This window comes from Oncorhynchus keta, chromosome 14 (assembly GCF_023373465.1).
Source record: "Oncorhynchus keta strain PuntledgeMale-10-30-2019 chromosome 14, Oket_V2, whole genome shotgun sequence".
In the NCBI taxonomy this organism is placed as follows: Eukaryota; Metazoa; Chordata; class Actinopteri; order Salmoniformes; family Salmonidae; genus Oncorhynchus; species Oncorhynchus keta.
This window is the reverse complement of record NC_068434.1, coordinates 19,476,361-19,497,011: the sequence shown is the minus strand read 5'-3', so window position 1 is coordinate 19,497,011 and position 20,651 is coordinate 19,476,361. Positions and strand designations below refer to the sequence as shown.

Genomic DNA, 20,651 nt, shown 5'->3' with positions numbered 1-20,651 from the left:
GAGAAAAAGTATCCTGTAGATGTCCATCCCTCCGGGTTGCGTTGGGATCCAGTGCTCTCGTGGGTATTAGCTGGAAACAGCAGAGATTTGTTTTCTTCTCATATCAGACGTTCCTCAGAGAACAGTGAAAGAGAAAAGAGAGAAAATGCAAAAAGCATGTGGAGCAATGAACCCTGTATGACTGCTTCTCTCAGACATTTCCCTGGCAAGGGGCTAGCAGAATTCTAAAGCAGCTGTGCCTCAGAACCTCTATAAGAATGTACAGGGGCTGTTAGTTTCACTGTTAGTCAGGTGAAATGTGGAGAGCTGTTGTGAAAACCCTGAGCAGGTTATCATTAGTGGAGGTCAGAGTCCTTCTGGTCCCAGGCACAGATCTGAACCAAAGCAGAAAAGCCTGTTTAACCCTCCTATTGTGTTCGTTTCATGTTAATTAATTCTGTGTTCCCGGTCCAAAATGACCGCCCCATTATAGTTGATTATAAATCCATAATAATACATAAATTATCACCTAATGATGTGTTAGATCACTTTATCAACTTAAGTTCTTGTGAACATGACAAGTTTTGAACTTCTATTGGCTATTTATGGCTTGTAGGCCTCATTAACCTGAGCTCATACAACTCGTTTTTGAGTTTAAAAAAAACATTATGTATGGATTATTTTGATTATAAAAAACACTCAGATGAAACATATTCTGCTATTTATCACAGACAACTTTGTGTCAAAGGACTCTCTCCTCCTCACCAGTGTCATGATCAAAGATATGATCAAGAGCCTGACATATAGTATATTGTATGGTCATTGTGCTGCCACAGAATGAATAGTGAGCAAGCCCTCAAAAAAGAGCTGTGAGAAAAGTTTGATATATTATTGAAACAATGTTGCGATTGTATGTGAGAATGCCAACAGGTGTGGTTCCCATAGGGGAAATATTCTACTCAGGAAAGATTCCTGTGGGGGTTGCCATGGAAGCCAAGAAGGGGAGTGAGGTGTGTGTGTGTGTGTGTGTGTGTGTGTGTGTGTGTGTGTGTGTGTGTGTGTGTGTGTGTGTGTGTGTGTGTGTGTGTGTGTGTGTGTGTGTGTGTGTGTGTGTGTGTGTGTGTGTGTGTGTGTGTGTGTGTGTGTGTGTGTGTGTGTGTTCAAACACACATGCATGTATGGGTCTGGTAGAGGACGTGTGTCCATCTGATGAATGGGCATGTGCCTGAACTTTTATACACTAATTTTAGTCTCACCCATTCATTTCTAATCACTGGTCATTTTTGACCAGGAACACCACAGGTGTACAAAAGTTAAATAAAACACCCCAAATTTTATGAAAATAATCTAAATGTATTTTGTGTGTTCAGATGCCCTGTGTGGACAAAGTCATGGAACCTTATGACAATCAGATCAAATGAACTACATTTTTCAGAGAGAACTTGTAAATCGGTCCAATTCGACCAGAACACACCAGGAGGGTTAAAGCCAATTCTACATATCCTCTTCAAGGCCCATGGAGACAACCTGTATTCCTGAAAATCAATATGAGTAGCAGTACAATGTTCCTCCTAAACAACCAATACTGATATTCAGAATGAAGTCATGCAATTACTTTTATCCTCTCAGATTCATCGACCATCACAATAGTCAAGTGTAGCCCACTCTATAAATGCATCATGGTGGTTATGAGCCTAGTTGTGCCGGCTGAGTAGTAGGTTATCTTTAACTCTGCATTGTTGAAAAAGGACCCGTAAGTAAGCATTTAACTGTTGTTTACGAAGCATGTGACAAATGCAATTTGATTTGATTTGAAAAAGTGATTGTACATTTATACGTTTGAGTGTTTCTGTCCTTCTCTATTGTACTCGTCTTTCTATGCATGGACAGCCCCATTGGGAAAGAAGTGAGTGTTAACAGCTGTAATAATGATAGTTGTGGCCCCCTCTGTGCAGGAGGGTGAATCGGAAGGCACCATTTGTCCCTGTGTCCTCGCTATCCATTCTTATTTGGGATTAAGCAAGTCATCATGAGGCAATGGGAGTGGACACCCGGCAATTCTCCCGAGAGAAGTTTAGGAATTAAATAAAGCTCCCATTAACGGCAGCTCCCAGCTGTGAGCGAGCGGGGCACCTGACTCTACGCCAGCCTTTGATCTGTCTATCCATATTTGTTTAGCACTTGCTGTTATTTACTCACCTAAATGCGGAATTTCTCATTTCCGGCAAATGCAAACCTTTTTTTGCGTGTTTCTTATTGAAAGGTGGAGCTGGCGTCTCTGGCTCACCAATGGTAATAAACGTTCAGCTGTTTACAGGCTGTGATTGTCTTTACATTAGGCGAATTAAAAACACTGTTTCTAAGTCTGTGTTTGAAATTGCAACTGACTTCATATGACTTCAACCCATACATGGTAGCAGTAGTGTGGCCTGGCCGGGGCCACCTCTCCCCTCAACATCTCACTCCCTCTTCCCATCCTACCAACCACCTTCCCATCCCGGCCCCTCCTCCCCACCCCCTTTGTAGAATAAAGGAGAAGGATGATTTATGAGGAGCTGACGGATGCTTCGGTTATCGATCCTGCATCCCAGGGCTGCTGCTGTCATAGTGCATCTGGGATCACATTACATCAAAAAGGGTCAATCAGAGCGAATGAAACAGGACTTTATTGGGCTGATCAACACTCTGAAAGGCTCTGAAAATCAGCCTATTATCTCTGGCCCGTGCTGTCGCTGGATTGTGGTTATGAAAGGTTCTGCAGCACTTCATATCTGGCTTAAAGATTACTGCCACTCAGTTGGCATAACTGTTATTGACCATTTCTGCAGTTTTTGGAAACAAAAGATGCTCTACAGAGATATTGGACTCCACCCAAACCATCTAGGAGCCTGAACCCTCTCTTCAGCTTTTCAAGGCCGCGTTAAGATATTGACGCAGTGGCAGACCAAACCCGCTCAGGTAATACTTCCCATCCTCTCTAAGCGTTATCGTCATACTGTCTATACTGCCAGGGGTGTCGTCAGTTGTAATCTTGTACCTATTCGTTTGAACTCCACTCTTAGATCTGCTATTGTTAGCTCAAAATAGGAGCCCACGGTGGCCTGCTCACCCAGTGCTTTTAGTTCAAATGTGAATTCCATCACCTTTAATTCTCCATCGGTTTCCAAATCACATAGAGGCCTTGGGCAGTTGCACAATAGCAACCAAAGCCCATGTAAGTCAGTTTATAACATTCTATCATTGGTTACTCTGAGAGTTCCTCATATTGACATTGGCTGGGGCCTCAGGCCCTTTGGTGCTAACTTTAGAAAAGTAATTGGAAAAGTCATTCAAATGTCTTTTCCTTCCTCTAATACTAATAGGGATAGATATACCAAATGGTGTAGTTCTATGCAATCTTATAGCCATACCAACTATATCAATATCAACCATCAAACTGGGTCTGCAACCGCCTATTGAACGTACAGTGGCTTGATTGAGTTGGAGACTCCATGTGACTTTTTAAATAATCGTTAAGGACTTGGGTTGATGCATCTGAACATCAGGATTTTAGTTCCTAAACTGGATTACATCAAGATTTGGGCTATGCAGATGAATCCAGACACTCTGGTACTGACGGAAACTTGGACCTCTGGGGACATTCTGGATTCTGATATTAATATTGAGGGTTATAATGTGTTTAGAGCTGACAGACAGGGTAGACTGATTATTCTTTAAAAAAATATATAGCTGTCTCTTTACTGAAATGTTTTGCTACCATAGTTAAGACTTTTGTCTGGAGAAAAATGTATCCATAACTGTTGTAGTGGTCGACCAACCTCCCTCTGCTAATCTTTGTGTACTTGAGGAGGTAACTAGTTATCTTATTTTACTAAATCAGAAATGATCCTGGGTGACTTAAATTATGAAGAAATGCATTCTTCAGACAATCTAAAATACATTTGTAATGAACTAAACCTAACCCAGATGATGACTAAGCATACACAGCTCAACCCTAAAGATCCTTCAAAGTAAACTCTGAGCTTGTGTTAATGAATACACCAAAGAAATATGTTTCAACTGGTGTCTTCGCCCAAGACATTAGTGACCTTTTCCCAGTTGTTTGTGTTAGAGATTGTCACGATCAGGAGTGGACCAAGATGCAGCGTGGTATGTTTCCATCCTTTCATTTAGAAGAGAAACTTAAAGCACAAAAATAATAAAGCGAAAAAACGAAACGTGAAGCTACATGCAGTGCAGAAAGCAACTACACACAAACATAGTCAAGATCCCACAAATCACAATGGGGGAAATGGCTACCTAAATATGATTCCCAATCAGAGACAATGATAAAAAGCTACCTCTGATTAGGAACCATATCAGGCCACCATAGAATTCCCCTAGATAACCCACCCTAAATCACACCCCGACCCAACCAACATAGAGAATAAACCGCTCTCTATGGTCAGGGCGTGACAGTACCCCTCCCCAAAGGTCTGGACACAAAACCTGACTCAATAGGGGAGGGTCCGGGTGGGCATCTACCATCGGGGGCGGCTCCGGTGCGGGGCGCGTCGCCAGATGCTCCGGACCGTGGATCGCCGCCGGGGGCTCCGGACAGTGGATCGTCGCCTAGGGCTCCGGACAGTGGATCGTCGCCGGGGGCCCCGGACAGTGGATCGTCACCAAGGGCTCCGGACAGTGGATCGTCACCAAGGGCTCCGGAAGGTGGATCGTCGCAGGGGGCTCCGGACCGTGGATCGCCGCCGGGAGTCCCGGACAGTGGATCGTCGCCGGGGGCTCCGGACCATGGATCGTTGCCGGGTGCTCCGGACCGTGGATCGTCGCCGGGGGTTCCGGACCGTGGATCGTCGCCAAGGGCTCCGGACAGTGGATCGCCGCCGGGAGCCCCGGACAGTGGATCGTCGCCGGGGGCTCCGGACCGTGGATCGTCGCCAAGGGCTCCGGACAGTGGATCGCCGCCGGGGGCCCCGGACAGTGGATCGTCGCCGGAGGCACCGGACCGTAGATCATGGCCGAGGGCTCCGGACTGGGAATCCCCGCTGGAGGCTCTGGACCGCAGACCGTAGCTGGTGGCTCTGGACCGCAGACCGTCACTGGAGGCTCTGGACCGCGGACCGTCTTAGGAGGTTCCGGACCGTGGACCGTCGTTGGAGATTCTGGACTGTGAAACGTCGCTGGAAGCTCTGGATTGGGAACTGTCACCGGAAGCTCTGGACTGGGAACTGTCGCCAGAAGCTTTGGACTGGGAACTGTCGCCGGAAGCTTGGTATGTGGGGCCGGCACTGGTGGTACCGGGCTGATGACACGCACCTCAGGGCGAGTGCGGGGAGGAGGCACAGGACGTACTGGACTGTGGAGGAGCACTGGAGGCCTGATGCTTGGGCCTGGTACAGGTGGCACCCGGCTGGTGACACGCACCTAAGGGTGAATGCGAGGAGCAGGAACAAGACGGACCTGACTCGGAAAGCGCACTTGAGGGAGAGTGCGAGGAGCTGGCACAGGACATACTGGTTTGTGAAGGGGCATTGGAGACCTGGTGTGTATTGCTGGCATCAATTGTTCCAGAACTTTAACAAACTTCTCAGGACGAGTACGGGGAACTGACTCAGGTGGCACCAAACTGACAACATGTTCCTTAATTCCGTGCATCCTCCACCAACTCAACAACTCTCCCATTTCTCTCTCCTCCAAATTCTTCTTCTTCTCCCAGACTGGCTCTGGTTCACTCCTCGGCTCCGCCGACTGCTCCATGTGCCCCCCATTTTTTTTATTGGGGTTTCTGTGGCCTTCCTCCCTGACTTCGTCGCTGTCCCTCCTTCGCTGCTTCCACCTACTTCCATGGCAGGCTCTTGTCTCCTGCCATTATTTCTTCCCAAGTCCAGGCTATTCTCTCCCTGATCTCCTTCAAAGACCAGGATGCCATCTCCTCCCGAGCACACTGCTTGGTCCTGTTGTGGTGGGACCCAACCAACATAGAGAATAAACAGCTCTCTATGGTCAGGGTGTGACAGAGATGTGAGAATACAAAAAATGTAAACCTCGTGTCATCACAAACAGGAACTTTAAAACGTAAGTGAACAAGCTTTTTTTCACATTATCTTTATTTTAGTGACCTTGATTGTATTTAAGCGAACCCTGAACTTGATTTAGTTTTGAGCCTGATTTAGCTTAGTCTTCAATACTATTGTGGATAATCATGCTCCCTTCATAAAAGTAAGGTTTGAAGGTAGATCGAATGCCTGGTACACTCCAGAATTATCAGATGTCATTCATAAAATAGATGATGCTTGGGTCAAGGCCAGGAACATAGACTTAGGCACAGACTGGCAATTGTTTAAGCAACTGAGGAATGATTGTGTAAGACAAAGCAGAAAGGCTAAATCTGATTATTATGTTTTATTTATTTATTTAACCTTTATTTAACTAGGCAAGTCAGTTAAGAACAAATTCTTATTTTCAATGACGGTCTACCCCAGCTAAACCCAGACAATTCTGGGCAAATTGTGCGCTGCCCAATCACAGCCGGATATGATACAGCCTGGATTTGAACCAGGGACTGTAGTGACACCTCTTGCACTGAGATGCAGTGCCTTAAAATGTTGCGCCACTCGGGAGCATTATGTAACCACTCTTTTGGATTGTAATGGGAACCTGGCTAAATTCTGGAAAACTGTCATATCCCTGACGGGTCTGCTTCCTCTCTGCCACAAAAAAATGTATTCAGACATTGGCCTCATTAAGGGAAAAATGACATCATTGATGCATTTAATTACCATTTTATTTCAGCGGACTCTCTTTGAAATAACTTCTAAGCCTATTCACAATGATATTGTGCTGGATACTGATAGGGGAAATTTGGTGAATGTTCAGAGAAATGATAGTCAAAGCTTTTCTTTTAGGCTATTTACAAAAGAAAAAAAGTCCTGGATGCTTTACTAGCAATAGACAACAAGACATCCACAGGGGCTGACCAATTGGATCCTGGTCTGCTTAAGTACCTAGATTTTTTTATTTAACATTGTTATCAGGAAATATTCCAAAAGTACAGAAATCAGTTCTTGTTCTGCCACTCCATAAGGACGGGGATAGTAGTGATCTTAATCATTATCTACCTATTTCAAGGCTTCCTTGTCTAGCTAAGATTTTTGAATCGTTGGTAAATGTACTGTTGTGGAAATTCTTACACAGGTACACTCGAAGTCAATCTTAAATGAATCATTGTTTATTGTCAGCATGCTGTAGATGTTCCAAGAAGCTTGATGAATATCTGTCAGGAGCTCTAATGGGGCAGTCCCGTTAGTTCCCTTATATACTGACAAGTCATATTTGCATGAATTAGCTTATTCATAATGAATTAATCATTAATATTTGCTTCATTCATGTGACCGACCAATACCTCACAAGGCTTCTTCTCTCTAAGCTGAGACCTTGAAACTGAGATGTCTTTCGTTCTCCAAACAAGGTCTGGGCGTACTACCAAATTGCAGATACTGATAAGTGAGGATTTGTTCAATCAGTCACTTGCATGAAAACAGAAATTGGTTATTAGAACAGCACATGAATAGAACACAGAAATGAGTTATTAGAAAAGCACAAGTATAACATTTCCATCACAGTTCTTTGCTATTTTTTATTTTAGAAATGTATTTTGAATGTAAACTAATCAGGGTTTATGCCTGGGCATAGCACTAATACAGCAACCAGTTAATGATCTTGTCCATGCTTTAGACACTAAAATGAAATGTTCTGCTTTATTTGTGGACCTGTCAAAAGCTTTTGATACTGTTGATCAGGTTATTTTATTGAATAAGTTGTCCTCAATAGGCCTGAGCTCTGACACCTGCTCATGGTTTTATGATTATCTTAGTGATTGAACTCAGGCCATCATGATTGATGAATTTAAATCTGCTTTTTTTAAGTACATAAAGATGTACTGATACTATTATTGTAACGCTCGTCGTTGGAATGAGGTGAGGACCAAAGTGCAGCGTGGTAAGTGTTCATCATTATATTTATTAAACAGAGAACACTAAACAGAATAACAAAAGGAGAGCAAAACTAAACAGTTCTGTAAGTTGACATACACATAACTGAAAACAATCACCCACCCTACACAGGTGGGAAAAGGCTACCTAAGTATGATTCTCAATCAGAGACAACGAACGACACCTGTCTCTGATTGAGAACCATACCAGGCCAAACACAAAACAACAACATAGAAAAACAAACATAGACGACCCACCCAACTCACGCCCTGACCATACTAAAACAAAGACATAGCAAAAGAACTAAGGTCAGAACGTGACAGTACCCCCCCAAAGGTGCGGACTCCGGCCGCAAAACCTGAACCTATATGGGAGAGTCTGGGTGGGCGCCTGTCCGCGGTGGCGGCTCTGGCGTGGGACGTGGACCCCACTCCACCATAGTCTTTGCACGCTTCTTTCCCTGCCTCAGTGGTGCCTTTAGAGCGGCGACCCTCGCCGCCGACCTCGGACTGGGGACCCTAGCAGCGGGCCCCGAATGGACGGAAGATTCCGGCAGCACCAGACGTGTGGGAGATTCCGGCAGCGCCAGACAGGCGGGAGACTTCAGCAGCTCCGGCGTGAAGGGTGACTACGACAGCGCTGGGCGACTCCGGCAGCTCCTGACTGGCGGGCTGCTCTGGCAGCTCAGGACAGACGGGAGGCTCTGGCAGCTCAGGACAGACGGGCGGCTCTGGCAGCTCAGGACAGACGGGCGGCTCTGGCAGCTCAGGACAGACGGGCGGCTCTGGCAGCTCAGGACAGACGGGCGGCTCTGGCAGCTCAGGACAGACGGGCGGCTCTGGCAGCTCAGGACAGACAGGCGGCTCTGGCAGCGCTGGACAGGAGGGAGACTCTGGCAGCGCTGGACAGGAGGGAGACTCTGGCAGCGCTGGACAGGAGGGAGACTCTGGCAGCGCTGGACAGGAGGGAGACTCTGGCAGCGCTGGACAGGAGGGAGACTCTGGCAGCGCTGGACAGGAGGGAGACTCTGGCAGCGCTGGACAGGAGGGAGATTCTGGCAGCGCTGGACAGGAGGGAGATTCTGGCAGCTCAGGACAGACGGGCGGCTCTGGCATGTCAGGACAGACGGGCGGCTCCGGCAGCTCAGGACAGACGGGCGGCTCTGGCAGCGCTGGACAGGAGGGAGACTCTGGCAGCGCTGGACAGGAGGGAGACTCTGGCAGCGCTGGACAGGAGGGAGACTCTGGCAGCGCTGGACAGGAGGGAGATTCTGGCAGCGCTGGACAGGCGGGAGCACCTGGAGGAAGGAGACGGAGAGACAGCCTGGTGCGTGGGGCTGCCACCGGAGGCCTTGTGCGTGGAGGAGGCACCGGATAGACCGGACCGTGGAGGCGCACTGGAGGTCTCGAGCACCGATCCTGCACAACCTTACCTGGCTGGATACTCCCCGTAGCCAGGCCAGTGCGGTGAGGTGGAACAGACCGCACTGGGCTGTGCTGGCAAACCGGGGACACCGTGCGTAGGGCTGGTGCCATGCCAAGATCCGTTCTGTGTCAAAACTACTGTCAGATTTTATAGCTATGCAGGAATCCCTTGCTGATTTAAAACTTGTGCTTAATAGGAGCAAAACCAAATACACATTGTTTTTAAACTCTTGTAAGAATGTTTCAGATTGTCTACATGTTCACTCATTAGATGGTTCTCCAATTTAATGTGTTCCCGCATATAAATACTTATGCATTTCGATTTATATGGATTTGACATTTTAAAAAATTATATAGATGAGCTGGTTAAGAAGTTAAGATTTAAAGTTGACTTTTTCTACAGAAACAGAGCGTGCCTTTCTCTAAGTAGTAGGAATCACATTCTCAGTCAACCTTTTTATTTGTTCTTGATTATGGTGATATTATTTAAGTGCAGCTGCTACTATTCTTAATCCCTTGGATGCCATCTACAGTACCATATGCTGTTTTGTTACAGGTCACAGTTTTGATACTCATTACTGCATCCTGTATCAAAAGGTTGGCTGGACTTCGCTAAAAGACCCACAGATCTCTGCATTACTTCCTTCGTGTTTACAAGGCCCTACTTCATAAACTTCTGTCTTATCTAACTTTGCTGTTGAAGTATATACACCTGAGTTGCCTAACCTGTTCATAGGATTGGTTAAGTCTTGAGGTTCCTAAGGTCTCCACCGAGCTAGGTAAATCTGCTTTTAGTTTTAATGCACCATATCGCTGGAACAAAATACCAAATACATTTCATCTTGATGTTCTGGTGCCGTTTGGGCAATTTAAAGTATTGATTGAGGACTTATGTGTGGAGGAATGCTGTATTTCCAGGTGGTTTGTAATGTTTTATTTGTGCTTCCCATGACTGGATTTTTCTATTTTAATGTGTGTGTAAATATGCATATATACAGTATTTTGTGTATAATGTGTATAGTTATGTTGTATTATACAGGGCCAATTTTGAAAAAGAGACCTAGGTCTCAATATGTCTTCCCTGTTAAAAAATATATAGAATGTACGGTCCTGTTTCTTCTTCCTCTCCAGATGGCCGGATGGGGGTTTGATCCTGGCCCAAAAGCAGGGCCTGGCTGGCGCTGGCCCTTAACATGAGCTCATGAGCCCAGGCAGCGGGGGTGTTGCCCTGCAGCAGCCGGATATAGCTGCCCTGGTTCTGGGAAGGAAGGAGAGCATTTTCCTCCGAGAGCACAGGAGTGAGGCTCCTTCACAATCATAACGGGGGTTTCTAAAGGCACTTTGAAAATCCAACGCACACATCCTCACACCTTGACAAAAGCATAATTTTCCGCGCACTATTTTTGCGCTTGAAAATCTAACGTGGTCTCAGTAATGAATGACACTGTGTGCGTGCGTGCTTGTGTGTGTACATGTGTGACTGTGTACATGTGTGTGTGACAGCCACTGCGTGAAGGCAGGATACTTCCTGAATGTAGAGCGTAGGGTGAGCAGAGCCATTAATATATAGTATACGGCTTGGTGTGAGGTTCTCTATTCCACAGCCACCCCCATGCTTCAGTGACTTCTCAAAGGAGAAGGGAAAACAATATGTTTTTGTCAAAGACAGAGCGACCTTGTCCATATTGTCCTTTACAGTGTAGCAAATGATTCATCCTGTCCTTGGCTCACTCTCCATGTTTAATCATGGGGCTTTACTGTCCACTTTGCACTTTTGTGAGGTGTCAATAATTTGTAATATTCATGTTGATGGTGATGCATACCAGTCTGCCTACTAGTGTGTGCACATTGCATAGTGTTTCACAGTCCATAACTAAGCACATTTAGAGTATGCCAGCAGGCATTTATTCTGCCATCAGACAAGACAGATCTCTTTTGCATCAATGTTTTTTAGAGCTTGCACTTTCTCCTGGAAGCATTACAATCAGGGATAGGGCTTGGGTAGGGTCTCTGTCATTAAATAAGGCACAGTGGCTTTGTTACAGTAATAAGGGACCATCCAGTGGATGCAAATGTTCATGCAGTATTTGTAAGCATAAATGGTGGAGGAGGATGGAAAATGTCCCTATGAAAGCCAGAAATAGTTTGGGAAAGACTGTATTTATTCAATGTTTAGAGCTTTCTTGCAAAATAGTTGATGAGCAACTTCCATGAGCATGTTAAGTAGTGAATAAGATTATCTTTGTTCATAGATGTTTGGTGGGAGATCGCTAACTGCCCAAATAGTTCTGTAATTGATTAATAGTGTAGCTAAAGTGGAGGACCTAGTGATAAGCTGGAGCGCCAGGGGTTTTCACAGAAGGCACTGAGACAAAGTGGGCTGCTGATTTATTTGTAATGAAGAGGCACTTGATGGGAGTTCTGTCTCCAGGAGCCCGGTGATGAAAAAGCCCTGCGATTGTCGCCAAGTTTTTAATTATGGCTTACAGGTCTCAAGAGGGTGGGAGAAACTCCAACAGTTTCCAGAGGGGCTTTTGAAAACAGACTTAATTGAAGTCAATCGGTTTGGAATGAAACCAGGCTGTCTGTCAATTATCCTCCTCATTGTGTTCAGTTTGAAATGAGAAAGAGCCACATCTTCACATGATCCACCCTTGTATCTATCTTTACCAGGAGGAAAGTATATCTAACCTTTAATTAAAAACCTCTACGGGATCGGTGTCCCTATACCGGGACGGTTGATGCTAACGTGCGATAATTTGACTAATTAGTTATTTTTATTAGGATCTCCATTAGCTAACACCTTAAATGTTCATGGAGAGCTAACATTATTAATAACATGCATCTCAATCTGTCCTGCATCACTACTTGTCTTGTGGTTTAAACTACTAGCACACTGCTCAGACACCCATGCATTACCCACAAGACATGCCACCAGAGGTCTCTCCACAGTCCCAAAGTCCAGACCATGGGGAACGCACAGTACTTACACAGAGCCATGGCTATATGGAACTCTATTCCACATCAAGTAACTCATGTAAGCAGTAAAATCAGAGACCAAAAAAACAGATAAAACTACACCTTATGGAACAGTGCATCCTGTGAAGAGGCACACACACAGTCACAGACACATGCACTCTACACATTGTAATATTGTTATATTGCTGTATTATGGATGTTGTCTTGTAGAGATGTTGAGGTAGAGAAGTGTGTAATAATGTGTTGTATTGTAGAGATGTTGTGGTAGAGTAGTGTGTAATAATGTGTTGTATTGTAGATATGCTGTGGTAGAGTAGTGTGTAATAATGTGTTGTATTGTAGATATGCTGTGGTAGAGTAGTGTGTAATAATGTGTTGTATTGTAGAGATGCTGTGGGACAGTAGTGTGTATATAATGTGTTGTATTGTAGATATGTTGTGGTAGAGTAGTGTGTAATAATGTGTTGTATTTTAGAGATGCTGTGGTAGAGTAGTGTGTAATAATGTGTTGTATTGTAGATATGCTGTGGTTGAGTAGTGTGTAATAATGTGTTGTATTGTAGAGATGCTGTGGTAGAGTAGTGTGTAATAATGTGTTGTATTGTAGATATGCTGTGGTTGAGTAGTGTGTAATAATGTGTTGTATTGTAGATATGCTGTGGTAGAGTAGTGTGTTATAATGTGTTGTATTGTGTTGTGTTGTATTGTAGATATGTTGTGGTAGAGTAGTGTGTAATAATGTGTTGTATTGTAGATATGTTGTGGTAGAGTAGTGTGTAATAATGTGTTGTATTGTAGAGATGCTGTGGTAGAGTAGTGTGTAATAATGTGTTGTATTGTAGATATGTTGTGGTAGAGTAGTGTGTAATAATGTGTTGTATTGTAGAGATGTTGTGGTAGAGTAGTGTGTAATAATGTGTTGTATTGTAGAGATGCTGTGGTAGAGTAGTGTGTAATAATGTGTTGTATTGTAGATATGTTGTGGTAGAGTAGTGTGTAATAATGTGTTGTATTGTAGATATGTTGTGGTAGAGTAGTGTGTAATAATGTGTTGTATTGTAGATATGTTGTGGTAGAGTAGTGTGTAATAATGTGTTGTATTGTAGATATGTTGTGGTAGAGTAGTGTGTAATAATGTGTTGTATTGTAGATATGTTGTGGTAGAGTAGTGTGTAATAATGTGTTGTATTGTAGATATGTTGTGGTAGAGTAGTGTGTAATAATGTGTTGTATTGTAGATATGAGAGTGTTGTAATAATGTGTTGTATTGTAGATATGTGTGTAGAGTAGTAATAATGTGTTGTATTGTAGATATGTTGTGGTAGAGTAATGTGTGTTATAATGTGTTGTATTGTAGATATGTTGTGGTAGAGTAGTGTGTAATAATGTGTTGTATTGTAGATATGCATTTAGATTTACATTTAAGTCATTTAGAGACGCTCTTATCCAGAGCGTAATAATGTGTTGTATTGTAGATATGCTGTGGTAGAGTAGTGTGTAATAATGTGTTGTATTGTAGAGATGCTGTGGTAGAGTAGTGTGTAATAATGTGTTGTATTGTAGATTGTAGATGCTGTGGTTGAGTAGTGTGTAATAATGTGTTGTATTGTAGAGAGTATGCTGTGGTAGAGTAGTGTGTAATAATGTGTTGTAAGATAAGAGTAGTGTGTAATAATGTGTTGTATTGTAGATATGTTGTTGTATTGTAGATATGTTGTGGTAGAGTAGTGTGTAATAATGTGTTGTATTGTAGATATGTTGTGGTAGAGTAGTGTGTAATAATGTGTTGTATTGTAGATATGCTGTGGTAGAGTAGTGTGTAATAATGTGTTGTATTGTAGATATGTTGTGGTAGAGTAGTGTGTAATAATGTGTTGTATTGTAGATATGCTGTGGTAGAGTAGTGTGTAATAATGTGTTGTATTGTAGATATGTTGTGGTAGAGTAGTGTGTTATAATGTGTTGTATTGTAGATATGTTGTGGTAGAGTAGTGTGTTATAATGTGTTGTATTGTAGATATGTTGTGGTAGAGTAGTGTGTAATAATGTGTTGTATTGTAGATATGTTGTGGTAGAGTAGTGTGTAATAATGTGTTGTATTGTAGATATGTTGTGGTAGAGTAGTGTGTAATAATGTGTTGTATTGTAGATATGTTGTGGTAGAGAGTAGTGTGTAATAATGTGTTGTATTGTAGAGATGCTGTGGTAGAGTGTTGTGGTAGAGTGTGTAATAATGTGTTGTATTGTAGATATGCTGTGGTAGAGTAGTGTGTAATAATGTGTTGTATATGTTGTGGTAGAGTAGTAATAATGTGTTGTATTGTAGATATGTTGTGGTAGAGTAGTGTGTAATAATGTGTTGTATTGTAGATATGTTGTGGTAGAGTAGTGTGTAATAATGTGTTGTATTGTAGATATAATGTGTTGTATTGTAGATATGTTGTGGTAGAGTAGTGTGTAATAATGTGTTGTATTGTAGATATGTTGTAGAGTAGTGTGTAATAATGTGTTGTATGTAATAATGTGTTAATGTGTTGTATTGATATGTTGTGTTGTATTGTAGATGCTGTGTAGTGTGTAATAATGTGTTGTATTGTAGATATGTTGTGGTAGAGTAGTGTAATAATGTGTTGTATTGTAGTGTGTGGTAATAATGTGTTGTATTGTAGATATGCTGTGGTAGAGTAGTGTGTAATAATGTGTAATAATGTGTTGTATTGTAATATGCTGTGGTTGAGTAGTGTGTAATAATGTGTTGTATTGTAGATATGTTGTGTTGTAGAGATATGTGTGTAATAATGTGTTGTATTGTAGATATGCTGTGGTAGAGTAGTGTGTAATAATGTGTTGTATTGTAGAGATGCTGTGGTAGAGTAGTGTGTAATAATGTGTTGTATTGTAGATATGCTGTGGTTGAGTAGTGTGTAATAATGTGTTATGTGATGTACTGTTTTATTTTGTATGTAATTGCCTTAATCTTGTTTGGAACACAGGAAGAGTCGCTGCTGCAGGGCAGCAGCTAATGGTGAACCGTAATAAAATACAAAAATACAAATCCTTGTGGAGGTGTGGAGGTCCGTCCTATGAATATTTCATGCAAGTGAAGGGTGGTCGGCTCACCAGAGTGGAACACTTTATATTGGAAGTGACTCCCTCATCTGATTATTATTGTTATTGAAATGTCACCATTACCATGCTATCCTGCTTGCCACCTTTCTCGCCATCTCAATCTTAACCCTTCAAAAAATTATTTGGATGTAAATGGGCTAGTAATTTCTCGAGATCAGGAAATGTTGTTTGACCTGATACTTTTTATTTTCTTATCTATTTATTTGATTCTGTTTCCCTGAAAGATTTAGCTCTTGCCACTTATAAAACATGCAAATGCATACTGCTGATTGTCAATCACGATCTTCAAGAACGTTTTATCTCTTGTTCTCTCTCTCTCTCTCTCTCTCTCTCTCTCTCTCTCTCTCTCTCTCTCTCTCTCTCTCTCTCTCTCTCTCTCTCTCTCTCTTTCTTTCTCTCTCTCTCTCTCTCTCTCTCTCTCTCTCTCTCTCTCTCTCTCTCTCTCTCTCTCTCTCTCTCTCTCTCTCTCTCTCTCTCTCTCTCTCTCTCTCTCTCTCTCTCTCTCTCTCTCTCTCTCTCTCTCTCTCTCTCTCCATCTTTGAGCCCACAATAAATTAACAATGTGCTATAAATCGTACTCTTTAGGCTTACTCTTTAACACCACAATTTATCCAGGAATGTGATTTAAAAAAAATAATATTGATCAAAAACTGTGTCACCAACCCGCAAGGAGTACTTGATCATGCATGATTAGCGCAGGAGTTGTTCAAGTGAGGCCATCACAGTGTTGTGGATTGATGTTGCTTCTACCCCCCCATCCATCTTGCCATAGGTGTAAGTGTAACCTCCATGCTGGCCAGTGCACCTTTCGGGAGGGCAGCCTGCAGTGTGACTGTGAGCACAATACGACGGGCCAGGACTGCACTCGCTGTGAGAGGGGCTTCAAAGCCAAGTCATGGAAACCTGGATCCTACCTACCCACCCCCAACGGATCCCCCAATACCTGTACGTAGCTGACAGCTGTACACTTCAAACATCATATTATACCAAAAATACTGTACCAGGCACGTTACTTGATGGATGAAGTAATGGCTGAAAAATTATTTGGGCCATCTGCTCTATACAGCCACAGAGTGGTGCAGCCGAAGCTGTCACATTTCACAAGAGAGAAGTCCTTTTTCTTGAGGAATTCTACAGATGTACACTGACACTGTATGCAGAAGCACCCTATTCTTTACTCACAAACTACAGCGGGAAAGGGGGCTTGCTGCTTCCAATGACAGATTTGGTGCCTGATGTTCTGTACATTAAGCACTGAAAGCTGAAAAGCCTTCATCTCTTTAAAAATAAAAATATATAAATAAAGACACTTATTCTCAAAAATAAATGAGTAAATCTCTATTTGTTTCTCTCACTCTCTCTCTCTCTGTCTGTCTGTCTGTCTGTCTGTCTGTCTGTCTGTCTGTCTGTCTGTCTGTCTGTCTGTCTGTCTGTCTGTCTGTCTGTCTGTCTGTCTGTCTGTCTGTCTGTCAGGTGAGGCTGCTGGGACTCTTGGCAGTAAGTAACAATCCTAATCAAACGGGATAGAGCTTGTTATCGTTTCTTTTTCATTCTCTGTTCGTATGCCATACTTTAAAAAAATCATTTTTATTGTCTATCATGTATGTCCCTCCACTCTGGTGTTGTGGTGGGTCCCTTCATGGTAATCATGATGATCACACTCCCAACACATTTTTCCACAGTTTTATATCTCTCAGTGCCGGTCTATAATTCAAATGGGGGGAGGGGCTTCAAAGTGTTTCAGTGTAACAGGTTTTGTAGATGAGGGCTAGCCAAGGACATGGTGTGAGAGGGACTGTGAGTGCATGTGGGTTCTGTGCAGACCTAACGATGTAAGATCTTAATTTAAACCAGTTTGCCACAGCAGGACAATAATGCTGCAGCAACAGGAAATGTAAATTATTATATGGATCATAATTAATGGACATTTTTGTAGGGGTTGATACATTTTTTGTAAGGGAAAATCAAGTCTGAAATTTCAAAGTGGAAATTTAACTTCAGAAGCCTTTTTAAACCTCAGATGCACTATAAGTTTTATATTTCCTGTGTTGCAGGAAAGTTTTTCCAAATGAAGATCGTACATCTGTATAAGAGATGCTGTACAGCCACAGCTGTGGTGGAATAACCATATTGTGAAAGCAAGGTGCTCTCATCAACGGCCAAACAAGTGATGGCTCTGTACATGTGTCTGTGGCAAGCAGAATCACATAATGGGTTATTTGATGGTATATCCATGATCCGGATATTCCCATGTTAGTGCATTTGTTGATATAATTTGATTTTCTCTCTACCTTCTTGGTGTTGTGCCCTCTCAGCCCCCACAACAGTCCAGCCCCCGCCAACAACCACACCTGCGTTGGCAACTACAGCCAATCCACCCACAGACCAACTGCCCACATTTACCACTAGTATAGAAGGTGGGAGAGCAACTATGGTTGGAGTGTCTGACAGCCAGGCAGAGTGCCTGTCTAAAAGGAACATAGGCTGCATCCGAAATGGCACCCTATTCCCTATATTGCCTATATAGTGCACTACTACTACAGAACCATATGGGCCCTGGTAAAAAGTAGTGCACTATGGGCCCGATTCAGACTTAGGAAATGTACGCCTTTTCTACGCACTTCTCAGAAGTTGGTATTCAGACGTACCTTTTGTAGCTGCGTAACAGGATTTGCAGGCGTGGTTCCCTTGCGTGCTCTGAATGAATTTAATTAAACTGCTGAAACCCTCCCAATATAATTTCTAGTGGAGTTTTCATTCAATAAGGTTTTCAGTACATTTATCTAAATCCATCCATTTAATACGGGGTAGTCTACCTTAGTTAGAAAATATACAGGAAAACATTTCAGAATATTACAGATCAATAAGAGGAAACCATGTAGCACTAAATGCATATTCCTCCCCTTTCAGCACCAATTGGTACATTTCAAAATATTATTATTATTATTTATAAAATAATATTTATATTATTTAGGGTTAGCAAAATATTTATGAATTAAAAATAAATACATTTGGAGAGCCTTTGTGCACTAAATATATTGGTAAATCAAAAATACAGTGGTTTGATTCATCCTGAAAGCTGCCATATTCAATTGTTCAGTCCATTAATTATTGGTCAGGGAGAAAGCATACAATAGGGGTTGAATGGTAGTCCTATACATCTACCCTAATAATCCTCACTAATCATGGAACTGTGATGACAACGGTCCAGTCGTTGTGAACCGTGCACCAGGATCCATGTTTAAACTGCTATGTATGGTCTGCGTTCCATAATGACTCAAATAGGTTACAATGTTTCATATTATTGCACAACTTGTAATATGTTAGCCACTATTACTAGCGATCCTCAGGAACAACCACACAAACGTGACAGAGGAAAGAAAGGTAAACTAACCATGTAATAGAATGATGCAAAATGTAAGGAAACTAACACTAAAGTTAGTGACAGTTATAAATGTACGTTGGTATAAGTGACGGTGGCTACCGATAATGGCTAGTATTTTTTTTAAATACAGTGAAAAGTCTGGTGTTTTTATAAAAAATCATGAATCAACTTGGTAGGTTTGGTGCTACACTGTCATTTGCGATAGGCTACAGAAGCCTATTGCTTGGGTCTCCACATTTGACATTTTATAAATTATAAGGCCAGCATTTTATAAACTTCACTGTGGAAATGGTGACATGTTGATATGCTTCAGTTTGCCACCATGTGACTGGTTTCACATTAATCTCCAGTGATCATATGGTCAAATAAGATCTAAAACAATTGTCACTAAATTTTCAATCCCCTTATCCAAACACATGACTAATTTACCTAGGTCTTATTAATAGCTCTTATCAATTTGTAAAATACAGTGCATGGAGAAGGGTGTTATTTCTATCAGAAAAAATTATGTAGATGATGTTCCACTTGGAACCAACAGGTTGCTCGACCTTATTCATAATTTCATCGTGTGTAAAGGTGGTGGAGCTGTGAGGGAATTTAAGTCAAGGTCAGAATACGGTGTATCTGTAGACACACTTTCATTTCTTTGATCTCCTCCCCCAACGAATAGTGAGGTGAGTAGCATGCTATTCTCATGCTTGTTCAAGATCAGACTACGCGTTGAGAGAAAATCGCATTAAAAAAGCAATTACGTTCCATTTAAGCGCACTTATTATAACTCGGGTATATGACAGACACAAGGTGCCATTTCAGACGCAGACAGCCTGAGAGCTCATCAACCTCCTGCCTCCTATTGACTTTTAAACCAGAGTACATTTACTAAAGCAGCACATACAGTAGAATGTGTCCCCGGTGCATTCCTGATGACCAGGAAATGTGTAGTACTGCAAAGCTGAAAGGGAAGTATACTATAGTGTTGACGTAGCACAAAGGCAAAGGAGAAGAGAGGAGTTGATGAATCTTGGTCATTTAGTTTGTAGTAGTAAAGTGGCTGGTTGAGTATGAGTGTTGTTTATCTCACGCATAGTTTTTACCAACCCCACTACAGTAGTTTGTGATGCATAGCATACTGGAAAGAATAGAACATATTCATATCTGCATGTGTGTTGTGTTATCACAGGAGTAAAGATGTCGTTATTTGTAATAAATCATTTCTGTGCGTGTCTGTATGTGTGTGTTTGTGTGTGATGGTTTGCATTCATGCACATTTCTGTTTTGTATTTGCATGCATTCTTTTCTGTGTGTGCGTGTGAGAGAGAATTTGTGCTGAATTATACTTCCATAGAACTGGATCTCCCGTAATGTCAGGCTGGACAAAGGCCTAGTGATTTCTGATGATGTGCGTGTGCGTGCGCGTGCGAGTGCATGCGGCTCAGTAGATTGGAACCACCTCATGGCTCTGTCTACTGCCGTGAAGTGACAAAATCTCACAGGCGCTGAGTGTGAGAGTTTTTACAGCGTGTGTTCCCTGTCAGTAGTGACTTCAAAACCTCACGAGTGAAAATGTAAAATTCCACAATACACTTGCCCAGAGGAAATCTTTTAGTTTAGCTGTCTGAAAATAGAGAAATTCTAGGCTAGTTTGTAGAGTGTAGTAAAGTCTAAGGACAATCCCCATGGGAACAGCATAGGACAGGATACTGAACTGTGATTACGCCAGCCACTGTCCATTGGGAAAGTGATATGGTGTTAACAGTGGAGAACTTC

The 20,651-nt window shown here is 42.6% G+C and overlaps 1 protein-coding gene across 1 annotated transcript in view; it reads left to right on the top strand.

The window, feature by feature from the left end:
- The window catches only part of ntng2a (netrin g2a), an 83,535-nt gene that overhangs the window by 45,564 nt on the left and 17,320 nt on the right, over positions 1 to 20,651 (top strand). Inside the window, exons 4-5 of the mRNA XM_052461234.1 lie at positions 16,272 to 16,444; positions 16,973 to 16,996. Coding sequence (XP_052317194.1) covers positions 16,272 to 16,444; positions 16,973 to 16,996 — 197 coding nt within the window. The remainder of the gene's footprint in view (positions 1 to 16,271; positions 16,445 to 16,972; positions 16,997 to 20,651) is intronic.